At 42.1% G+C, this 11,959-nt stretch overlaps 1 protein-coding gene across 1 annotated transcript; it reads left to right on the top strand.

Annotated features, from left to right (window-relative positions):
• The first annotated feature begins 326 nt into the window (after positions 1-326).
• Positions 327-8,255, top strand: LOC136984854 (proclotting enzyme). The gene is given in 8 exon segments (XM_067281993.1): positions 327-589; positions 662-958; positions 4,260-4,336; positions 6,555-6,602; positions 6,604-6,674; positions 6,740-7,017; positions 7,087-7,232; positions 8,007-8,255. Coding segments are annotated over 8 exon segments (1,161 nt in total). The 5' UTR covers positions 327-519; the 3' UTR covers positions 8,181-8,255.
• The last annotated feature ends 3,704 nt before the right edge of the window (positions 8,256-11,959 follow it).

Below are 11,959 nucleotides of genomic sequence, written 5' to 3'. Positions count from 1 at the left end.
AGAATAAGGAAAAGGGAAAGAAGAAGACCGTTGTTCCTCTCAGAACGGCGATTTCGGTCGATTAATTACAGACAAATCAAGGATGAAGTTCCGGAACGTCGTAGGAAAACGACCGCGGTCCGACTGTAAACATTCCGTTCGGTACAGACGATCCCAACTCGCGGAGTCCTAGCTATTCGGATAAGAAGCCGACGACATTTCCGGTCCGTTTGGCGGCGTTTCCGGTTCCAATCCGAAAACGCTTTCTCCGATTCGGGCGAGAGATGGCGCCGCCGCGACCGCCGGAAACCCGTCCGACTTCCGACAAGGTCGAGTTCGAAAGGGAAAAAGCGACTTTCGCCGAAGACCTCTCCCCCTCCGGTCGAGGTCGTCCTCCGAGCGAGGAAAATGCCGCGCGCGGACGAGAATCGGCCGCCGGCGGTCCGGGAAATTCCCGTCACCGCCTGACGTCACACCGAAGAACTGACGCTACAAATACCCGAGAGGAAGGATAGGCGGACACACCGGCTGTCGCTCGCCATGATTCTCTGGATCCTTCTCCCTTCGCTCCTGACGCTGTGCGATGCCTCATCCAGGCAACGCAGACAGAGTAAGCGACGCGACAATATCGCACGCGAGTCTCTCTCCTCCCGGATTAAAACAGTCTTTTACTCTTTTTCAGTCTCCTTCCCCGACGAAGACAACTGTCGAACTCCAGACAGGAGAGCGGGTCGATGCGTGGTGTTGACTGATTGTCCCGAATTGGCCCGTATACGAGACCTCAATTTCCTCCGAAGATCCATCTGTGGTTACGAGGGAAACGTACCTCGCGTGTGTTGTCCGGGCGGGAATCGTATCGCCCCGATCGACACCCGTCCGACTCCCCGACCCACTTTCAGACCCAACCCCTCCAGACCCACTCCCCGGCCGGTTCCAACGCCCGGAATCAGAACCATTCTACCCTCCATTCTACCCGAGGGTGAGTATTCTCCTCTTATTCTCGCGTGTGATTAGCGGCGAGCCGCGACGAAATAGCCAACGTCATTCGGACGTGAAGACGTGACGACGTAGCCTGGAGGCGATCGAGCGTGTCGATCGTCGGCACGTTTATTCTTTACGCGCGATCTAAAGTGCGTTTGCGCATTATAACTCGAATGCGTGTGTGAGAAACTTTACCTATTTTTCGCGATGCCGTCGCTCCTCGACGAAGCGAGTGCGAACATCGCGAACGGCGGATGAAAGCGATTCAGAAAGAGACGGAAGTTCTTACCGATCCACTTTTCTTATTTCAAAAGCCACGTTATTTTGCGGTCTTAATAAAATAATGGAGACGTTTTCTTGGGCGACAAACGGGAGGGGGAAGGAGAAAGCGACTTCCGGGAAAAAGAAGCGATTCGGCGCGCCGGCGGAAAGGGAAACGTCTCTTTCTACTTAAATTCTGTCGATCCAAAAAAAATAAAACAAAAATACTCTCTCTTCACGAATTCGAACACTTTCCAATGGCGTCGAGAGGAAGCGAGCAAAATATGGAAATAGGAGAAATGACAAAGTTATAATTCCGTCGCTTTTCGATGTCGTCAGCGTTTCCGTCGGCGCGACGCGTCATTTCCGCGATAGCGCGCTATCTCTTTAGGAAGAGGAAAAAGCCGTCCGCACTCGATTTCTCGAAAATCTCCATTTCTAGAAACACAGATTTACTTTTTCCCAGCTACTTTTAAACGTCTCGAGTCCCTAGCCACATTAACGTTATTTTGGATCGCGCGATGCGTCCTCACGCGTCGCGAATTCTCGCTTTTCCAAGGCTTCGCGAGCGTGCGACCCGTTCATTCCCAAGGGACCCCGCGCCTTAGAGGAACTTAGAGGGACCTCGCATTTATATTTAATACCAAATTTCACAAAATACGAAACCAGTTTCGCCACCCACTCACGAAGATTTCTAACCCCCACTCGGGATTCTCTAGGTATCAGGCGAACACCCTTTAAGTACAATTAAATCCCCGGAAATACGTCACGGAAAGAGGCGACAAGAGCCGGAAGTGAATTACTTAAACGGCGTAACGTTCGAGGGACAATTTCACGGAAAATCGAGGTCGTTCGATCAGAAAATACGTGCTTACAAGGCCTTTTATGGAGTAAGTCAATAACTCTCTGTACCATTCGGTCATCGACTATTGTAGACTAAAATATCGATGACGTATTGGGAGGGCCCTATAGAAAAGTCTATAGAAAATCTCTATAGAAAGTCCCTTAGTTAATACTCGTGTTTCTCTTCGACGAAAACAAAACAGTTCTTACAATTTCGGTTTTTTACTCGTTTTTTTATCGTTAGAAATTCGTTTTTGGGGAAATCCCGGGGATTTTCCCCCAAAATTAGTACAAAGACGACGGCTTTTTGAATAGGCAGGATGCCTGCAATACTCGAAATGAAACCTCCGACCTTTTCATTAATTTCCTAAGCCCAAAATCCTTCGTCCTTTCATCGTCACCCGGCATTGTAAATACTGAACGAACTCACTCGCTGCTTTTGTTACGTCAGATTTAGTGGGACCCCTAACACAGTTTTCAGGGCCCCCGACTCAATTTCGCAGCCGGGTGACTTCTCAGCAGGAAGATGATGCCCCTAAATATCTACGTTTGTATATAATATTTGGGCTAAAATTTTCAAACTGCAGACCTATACATTCCCAGTGTAGTCCGTCTGTTCGTCCGTCCGTCCGTTCGTCCTTCGTTAATCTCGAGAACGGAGTTAGATGAACGAAAATCCAGACCAGACATAGAAGGAAAGCTTGAGTAACTATGTACGAATTTCCTGTCTGGACCGGAAGACACGCAATGTTTCTAAATTAAAAGAAAATTTAGAATTGCAGACCTGCATTGTGACGATGCCACAATAAATAATTGTTAATTTTCTCCACATTTTCTGTGAAAAACCTTTCACTGCATTCTTCCATTTGTTGAAATCCTCGAGATATTGCGTACATTATAAATCTGCATTCACGTGTAGGCGTGTATTCACCGTATCTCGTGTATGTAACTGTACTTTTCGATAGAAATTTTGAAGGTTTCTTTAAAAATTTCATCGAAATCCTTTAGAAATCCTCCTCGAGTTCTGATTTCATTCCACAATTCTTCAGCAATTCGTGAAATCTGCGTATGAAATCTACGTTTGTGGGCAATCGATAGGCAATTCTTTCTTCAAATTCTTCCATTTTGTTTCCTATTTCAGCATTTCATCCTTCTATAAGACAGTTTTTTCCTCTTTTTAAAGCCGTAAGGCGGCTTTTTTTTTATTGTATAACCCGCACGAAGAATTAATATCTGGTTTGTTGCTCACATCAAGTATTGTGTTTATATAAGAACCTTTCAAAATTCATGTTTTAGAAACCAGTTTTTATTCTTTTTTAACAACTAACAAGTACTAAACATTCGCATTTCAAGGTCTGTAAGGACAAGTTATACTTATTTTAGGTGTATTTCTTTTTATCTGGTTATTCGGCAATCGTTTGACCTCTGACATTGATCGTAGTACGTCGACCTGCACTTTGTCGAATGTATCTAAGAATTAATTTTGTAGAACTACAAATGGATAAGGGGTGAGGCGTGATCTTTCGACCCTTTCTGATCCGAAATCGTTCATTATGGTTGTATTAGTACGTGAAACGATTTGGACTCTGACAAGAAATCACACAAGAAACAGGGCGTACTTACCTACTGCACTCTCGATGGTCGAGGTGAAGAGTTAAAAGAACGACAGTCGTGCTCACTATTGCCAAAAAGTGCAGGGGAGCCGGATTTTCACGTACACCACACAAGCAACAGATTAGGGCCTCGCGCTATAAAGTATATAACATGTAACAAGTCCTTTTCCTTTCTAAATAATGACATCTGGGAGGAAACGGGCTGTTATATGTGCTTAGAGCCTCACATTTTTACGTGATGTATCATCATTATTTAGGGAGGAGAAAAGCCTGTTATATGTTACACAGAGTCACGCTACTCAATTATCGCGAGACTAGGAGTTTTGGAAGGCCCACCTGTTTACTCAGTTGTCTTTCTCTTCCAGGTCATGCTTACATTACTGACACTTTTCAGCCTGGTGTTTAAAAAGCGTAAACAAGTGTCTCGTGTGTTTGTGTTAATTTCTTAACGCATACTTAAAAGTTATATTATAGATGTAATGCGTGTGTTTAGCGCGTTATTTAGCTCAAAAATTAGTTTATAGGCGAGTGGAAGATGGAAGCGGAAGCGAAAATATAATCTGAAGTCCTTTATCTTTTCAGACTGCGGTCGCAGCGACAAAACCGGAAGCAGGATCATCGGCGGCCGGAAATCGGAATTAGGTGCATGGCCTTGGCTGGTGAGTCTCGTGTTTCGTTTATTTATTTAATTTCGAATACTTTGATAGTAAATATAGAAAATTTACATTGTTTACTTCTGATCTCCACACAAATTTGCAGTTCACGCGGCAGAAAAAGTGCTGTCCAACAGGGAACCACCATAACACTAATCGCGGGTTCGCGCCTGAGAAACAGGCTAGCTGCGTGGATTTTTCCAGTTTCATTCACGTGTCTAAAACCTAAATAGGGTCATTTTCCCGTAGAAGATCATCCTGGAAGACACCCCCTTTGACAAATCGCCTACGCGTTGCATTGTCTTCATCAATTTATCCACCCAATCCATCCATCCCTGTAGCAGCAGCCTTCGACGGGTGCTCTGTGACGTATTTCGTATGGATGATTCGAAATTAGAATTGTAACTGGTAGCAAAATGTGGATCCGTCCATGGCCTACGGGTTCGTTACAAATATTTGCTGATACGCGGCCGGATGGCCGAGCGGTCTAGGTTAGCAGCCTGCCGCCCTGGGGACCCGGGATCGAATCCGGACGGGTCGAAAAATCTCCAGGAATTTTTCGGGGGGTGGTCCGTCCGGATATGTCGGTCCCCGTGCCTCACCACCCGGCCGCCCCATTGTGGACCTGGCCGAACCCATAATGGGCTTGCTATAAGAGGCCCTCTTAGTGCCCACAGGGCGGAAAGAGTTACAGAAAAAAAATATATATTTGCTGATACTGATTATTGATAAAGTATTACAAAGTAACTCTCTGCCCTTGTATAAAGTTAACCTTTACGAAAGTATGTAACTTCAGCCATGCCCCATTATACAAATCTAACGAGTTTCTTATATCGGGAGGTGTTGCCCGTTAATTCCTGTATGAAAAATTCTAACCCACGACACTAAAACATCGCAAAAATCTTCTTAGGTATCAATCGACGATTCTCCATTGTTATGTTTTATATCTTTAGTAGATTTTTCATGCCATTCCCTGACCTGTAGAAACCAGTGGCGTGCTGTGACATTTGATGATAGGGAAGTTGTTTTCATAAAAATTTTAAACAGATTCTGGAAATGACAAAAACATACAGTTGATTTATTTTAATTCTAAAATAGATAATTGACACTAAACGAAGTTTCCTCTGACTGAGTGTTCCTTGCGAATGTATGAATTCGCTGCATGGTTGAGAAACTGCGCTGAACAGATGCACTCGCAGATTGTACCGTAAACATTAATGACATTAAATCATATAATTCTTTTAGTACATCATTGTTCGTCATTTAGTACATCATTGTTCGTCATTTAGTACATCATTAATTATAATATATTTTATGACTTGTCAATATAGTCTGGACATGAATATAAATATTGCGATTCACTAGGTAATTTAGATAAATCAAAAAATTCTCCATAAAATTGACTTAATTTAAAGAATTAAAACTCGCTTCGAAAAGTTGTTTCTCACAATATTTAAAATTGTTAACGTGTAAAAGTGATAAAAATTCGAAAGATTTTATGTCTGAAAATCTGAAAAATACAATAGCAATTTTAATATTGTTTTTCATATGTATAGAAATTTGTAATAAAATATATAATGCGGTTATAATAAAATATTAATTTTAAGTAACTCAAAGTACGTTAAAATACAAAAATAATTACCATTTACTAATTATGCTTGTATTTAATTATTAAATACGAGCAATACGTATTTATATTTTAGAAAATACAAAAGAAGCAGCACTTCCACAGCTTTCATGGCACGCTACTGGTAGAAACCTAGTTATGATTGCCTGTTTTCTCACAAGGATCTTTCAGGTGCCATCGGATGCAGAAACGAGAAATTACATGGTGATAAGCCTCGTGAATACAGGATTGCTGCACAATATTTGCAGTGTATAGCACTCATTACGATAGGAACCGATCAACAATTATGGTACTGGTCACAAGACACCAGAAAAGATGCAATTGGTTGACACAATATGATGCAATGGACCATTGGTTGGCTAAGATCAGATGGTCCGAATGGACCATCTGACCCAGGCCGTGTCTTTCACGTGTGAATTTTTGTGAAAATTCATTCGGCTGATTGCCCTTGTGTTTGTATTACCCTAGCCCACTGTTCCAATCATGCGCAGCGCTGTTTTTACTTCTAGCCAAACGAAGCAGTTTTCTTCGTGGTATAAAATCAAGTATAAAAAATTGCACTAAGATTTGCTTCTACTTTTGCTTCCCCCCTTTTAGGCGGCCGTGTATTTGACCAGGGGCGGCCTGACCAGAGGAACCGATTGCGGGGGGCGCTCTAGTATCCAGTCGACACGTCATAACTGCCTCACACTGCGTGATGGACAGTAGAGGAAATGTGTAAGTATGGAATTTTTCTTGTACTTCTTTTATTACTTTGCAAATAACCTATTTCGCGTACGCAGAATGAATCCGTCCAGTCTAACCGTTCGGTTGGGCGAGCACAAGTTGAACGACGACTCAGACGGAGCCAACCCGATCGACTTTCGAGTACGAGATATCAGGAGTCATCCCGATTTTGTTCGAAGAACGTTCAAGAACGACATCGCCATTTTGGTTCTAGAAGGGACGGTCCGATTCGGCGAATTCATTAGACCCATTTGTCTTCCCTACGATCAGCTGAGGAACGAAGATCTTACGGGAAGGAACGCCTTCGTGGCAGGATGGGGAACTACCGCTTTCGGTCAGTGCCATTTCCCCCTTTTTTCATGTATTTAATCCGAACGTTTTTCTTAATTTTGGCGTTTTATAGACGGAAACTTCAATCCCGAATTGACAGAGATCCAGATTCCAATTTGGACTAACAACGAGTGTCGCCAGGTTTTTCAACGAGAGGTGCCCATCACCGGAGAGTACATCTGCGCGGGTGTTCGTGATGGCAGCAAGGATTCTTGTCAGGTGAGAGGAATTCGGACGTTTTCACTCTGTTGGATGGTCGCGTGCTAAAATTCGTCGTTTCCGGCGAATTTTACCATTTCGCGAATCGCTTCGAAGTTCGGAACGTCGAGCTTTTTCGCTAGCGAAAAAATTTCGCCACCAATTGTATTCCCGCTAGTTGTCACGTGGTTTTTGTTGTTTTCAAGACGGCTACAGAAACTTTTTACGCAATAGAGTAAATGTTGTAATTACGGATGTTTAATATTCCTCTGACCCAGCATCGTTTTCTTTTTGACATATCATTCTTTCTCAATAAATAATCAAACGTGGTTAACGACGGAATGTCGGAAGCGACCATTTTGTTTTTCGAGCTGACGTTTTCTCTTGCTTGCAAATGATTGGCTCCTTAAAATCCGCAATCGCTTTTCGCTTTTGGTTGTAGGGTCAATTTCGCTGAGAGAATAAAAATCGCTTTTCGCATTCGCTTTCGCTATTCGCTCAGTGCGAACTAAGCTTTACTGCCCTGGAAGATCCGAGTTCGAATTCCACTTAGACTCCATAATTTATCGTGGATGGTAAAGAGCGGCGGGTCGTCTTCTGTTCGACTGCTCATTTCGGAACAAGACGCGTAACATAAGCGTAATGGACCGGTGCACATTAGAACCAAAATGGTGGAAATTGTCGTTGACGTCGATTGTCGTCGTAATCTTGCCGAATTAGCCAATCAAACAATCGAGTTATTCGCAGAATATTTTTCAGAAACTAAGAAAATATAATGTTTTTGTTTTTCTGTAGGGAGATTCGGGAGGACCTTTGATGCTTCCGGCCGAGAGATCGACTACAGATCTTTCACGATATTATATAATCGGGGTGGTGTCGTTTGGCAAGAGATGCGCCACTCCCGGTTATCCGGGAGTACACACACGAGTCACCGAATACCTGGACTGGATTGCAGACAACTTGGTTTAGAACACTGCCTTCTCTGTTATTTATTTTTTCCTTGTATCGTTTTATTTTAAAAATAAAATCGACTATTCCACGCGACGGTGTCGTCTTTCAGTTCTCATTCTTTTAGGTTCTACCAAATTACTCTCAAAATTATTTGGGATACGCAGGAGTGTTTTATGTGTAACAGATAATAAATGTTTCTATTATGAAGTAAACAGAAGTTATTCTCATCAGCCGAATTAGAAGTAGCCACTGTCACGTCGTCGTCTTCTTTAACACTTTCGGCCTTGTCGGCACTGAGACTGTCTTCTGGTAGCAAACCCATTATGGGTTAGGCCAGACCCAAAATGGGGACTTTTGAGTTGCAAGGGTGACGCCCGACTTAATACTGTTTCACACTATGACCGACTGGTCCGACTCCACGTCGTGTTGCCATTGCAACAGCAGTCGGCCGACCGACTGGTCGTTCCAGTCGGACAGATTTAAAAAGTTAAATGTTTGAATCGGGTCGGAGCAGTCGGTGATCTACAGCCAATGAGAGCTCCGAAGCTATAACCAATCAGAGTTTAGATTTATCCGAAGTTAGAAAATGGCGGATGGTACAGTTTTCTCGGAAGCTTTAATAAACGAAGTCAGAAAATATCCGTGGATTTATGATATTCGGCGAGCCGATTATAAAGACATCATTAAAAAAAATAATTCTTGGACTGAGATTTCCAAGAAACTAAACGTTGAAAGTACAGTACGTGATTGACTATAAAACATTCCAATAGATATTGGGTTAATGTTACCCTAGGATCCAAAATGGCGGCGGGGGAAATTTTTCCTTACGTTGGAGACTGCGACGGGGAAAAAAATTTCCCCTCGATTCAAGATGGCTGCGTTTCCGGCCGCCATCTTGAATTTCTCTGCACACTCCGCGGATATTAACCGAAATAAACAATAAAAAAAAAGAATTTTTTTACTCACTTTTCGATGGTGGTTGCCTGCTTCTTCCTATCTTTTTTTCCTTTCCGAACGTATTTTTAAATATACGCCCTTTCTCGTACTTTCTTTTACATATTACGGTCTCGTCGATTTCCACCGTTTTATTCGGCACTCCTTTTTTAAACGATGTCAAATTACTCAAAGCTATAAGCAATACCAACCGTATGTGATTGGACCAATCGACTCCCGTTTTTCTGGATTTGCCCGCCGCAATCGCCGAGGTCGTCGCCGTACATTCCAGACATAGTTAGTGCCATATAAACGACAGAATGCAACTCCAAGAAATGTGGCCAAATTTACTTTTAAATGTTCCATCAAAGGCAGAGGTCTTCGTTCCGCACTTACTACATCGCAAGAAACAGCTTTCTCTATTACTCCGATAGTATAATTTGCATAAAGAATCGCAATGAATGCAAACGGACTCGGTCGGCTGTATGCCTAATTTTACAGCAAATTTCAATGCGTTATCGATACTGGGAGGCAAACCTGGTTCCAAAAAGTCGTCTTCAATTAACATGGAGAAATCACGGGTGGTGCATTTCGACCAAAATTCGTCGTTGCAACTCAAATCTGCAAAACTACTCATTATCGAACAATTGCAAATAAACTATACGTTTACCGATAATAAATTGTGCGAGAATGAAATATCGTAACGAAATAAAACAGCAATTATTCCAATACGCAATTCGTCGCAACACTACAGCAAACGATTCCAACTGGAAACTAGTCGATTTGCATAAAATTGCCCGGAAAGGAACAGAATCACGTCGTAGATCATGCATTTGCATATTCGTTCGTAACACCCCTACGTATTTCCCGCCGATTTTACTCTCGCACGACGCTACGAAAAAGCTCCCTCTACCGTCGCAAATACACACTACCGTCCGTTTCGAGGTTACAGGAAACTCGGCCACGTCGAACGCAGGGTCGAAACCGAACGGGGAAAAATTCTCAACGGCGTCGACGTCACGACTCTAGGGAAAATTTTTTTCCCCGTAGTAGTCTCCGAAGTAGGGAAAAAATCCACCGCCGCCATTTTGGATCCTAAGGTAACATTAACCAGATATTGTTGCCAAAGATATGGCCTGACGATAAATTGTATTCAGAACTACAATTTCTGGATACGAATGAAATATGTTTTAAAACAATTCGAAATGCACGATCGCTTTCCATGACGGCCATGTTTTCTGTGTAAATTGAAAAACTTACCATGATTGGCTAGTGCTTTGATCTGTAACACGCGTTCCGATTGGTCTTTACGAGCCGGCCACCGACATATAATCGTACTCGGTGTGAATGCTTTTACTACTAGTCGGCCCGATTATAGGATCGGTCGGATCGGACCGGTCGGTCGAGTCGGTTATAGTGTGAAACAGCCCTTACCCGGATGGACCACACCTCTGACTTGAACATTCCTGGGGTTTTTCGACTTGTCAACATGTCTCTGACAGGTGTTGACAACCGGCAGTCCTTGCACACGTGTTTAATAATTATTTCGATTTAACCTTATCATTACTGACCCCATTATTTAACGATGATTTCTAAGTAAAATCCGCAGCGTACCTGATATAATTTTAGCGGCAACAATCATTTTAGAAGATGAGTGACGTAGGTATCTAATTTTGTATCATCAGTCGTGTCGACACTTTCTACTCCTACGTCAACAATTTAAAATTAAGTTCAAATTACACAGTGTCTTAACGAGAAGGAACAATATGATTTTTTGGCAATAATATCCAAATGTAACAGTACGCAGGGAGTAGCCGCACCATCTTCTGAAAGGTTCCACGCGGATAAAGCAATATGGCTTCTTCGAAGAAAACAGCGAGTATATTTGAAAAAAAAAATGAATTAATTCAGCAATTAATTATCAAGGAATCAAAGATAAAATATAGTTTTATGATTTATAAAATTATAAAATCAGAATTTTGTTTGTTATCAAATTAAAATGACGTTTTCTATCTCGAATACAAACGGAAGTCGTCACAGTTCAGCGAGAGCAAAGCGACACGAATCGCTTGTCTCTATTTCCGCTCGCTGGCTTGTGCTCTTGTAGCATACGCTCAATATTTTCTCATAGATTTTCTGTATAAAAGGCGAGCAAATGAAATGCTTCGTTACAAAAATCTGTCGAACAGATAAATGGCATAGTTTGTTTGGTTGGCTTGGAAGAGATGTGGCAATGCAACACGCGGACGATCAGCCAAAGGGGTGCACCTATTCAGGTGTTACACATGTGCAGAAAAGACGAAAAACTCCACATGACCAGTTCGTGGTTCAGGCACCAACCCACGACCAACAGCATTTAGTTGTTTGATAATAAAACGAAAATAGTATTCATACGAACGAGTTTAAAAATAAATAAAGTGGCAACGTATTTGTTAAACAAATACTTGTTGTTTTGTACTGTTTAAAAATTCAGTAACTTTCCTGGCGACATTTAAAACCGCGTGTAGTGCATCTGTTATAATATTTTATTAAAAAATTTATGTTATTAATTATTATAAAATAACATAATGCTTTATTTTGAGGTTAAGGACGAGTTTTATATATATATTAAAAAAATTGTAACTGTTAATAACAAGTAAAACCGTCATTAAGTTCGACCCTACTCGATATAAGACACACACGACCTCCTGTATCTCTTCACCTTCTTGACCTTTAACCATAAAAATTTTATATCATCGATGTCCATAATACGAAAACCTCTTTGCACAATTTGAGAAAATTTCGACAAAAGGCACGGGAGTTATTAAGCTTCAAAGTGGGTGAACAAAATCGTGTTCCCCACTCACTAACATCTATACATACAG

The sequence above is a fragment of the Centruroides vittatus genome, unplaced genomic scaffold (assembly GCF_030686945.1).
Source record: "Centruroides vittatus isolate TY-2023 unplaced genomic scaffold, ASM3068694v2 contig_120, whole genome shotgun sequence".
Taxonomy (NCBI): domain Eukaryota; kingdom Metazoa; phylum Arthropoda; class Arachnida; order Scorpiones; family Buthidae; genus Centruroides; species Centruroides vittatus.
Note: the sequence above shows the minus strand (reverse complement) of the source record. Positions and strands in the feature narration are given on the sequence as shown.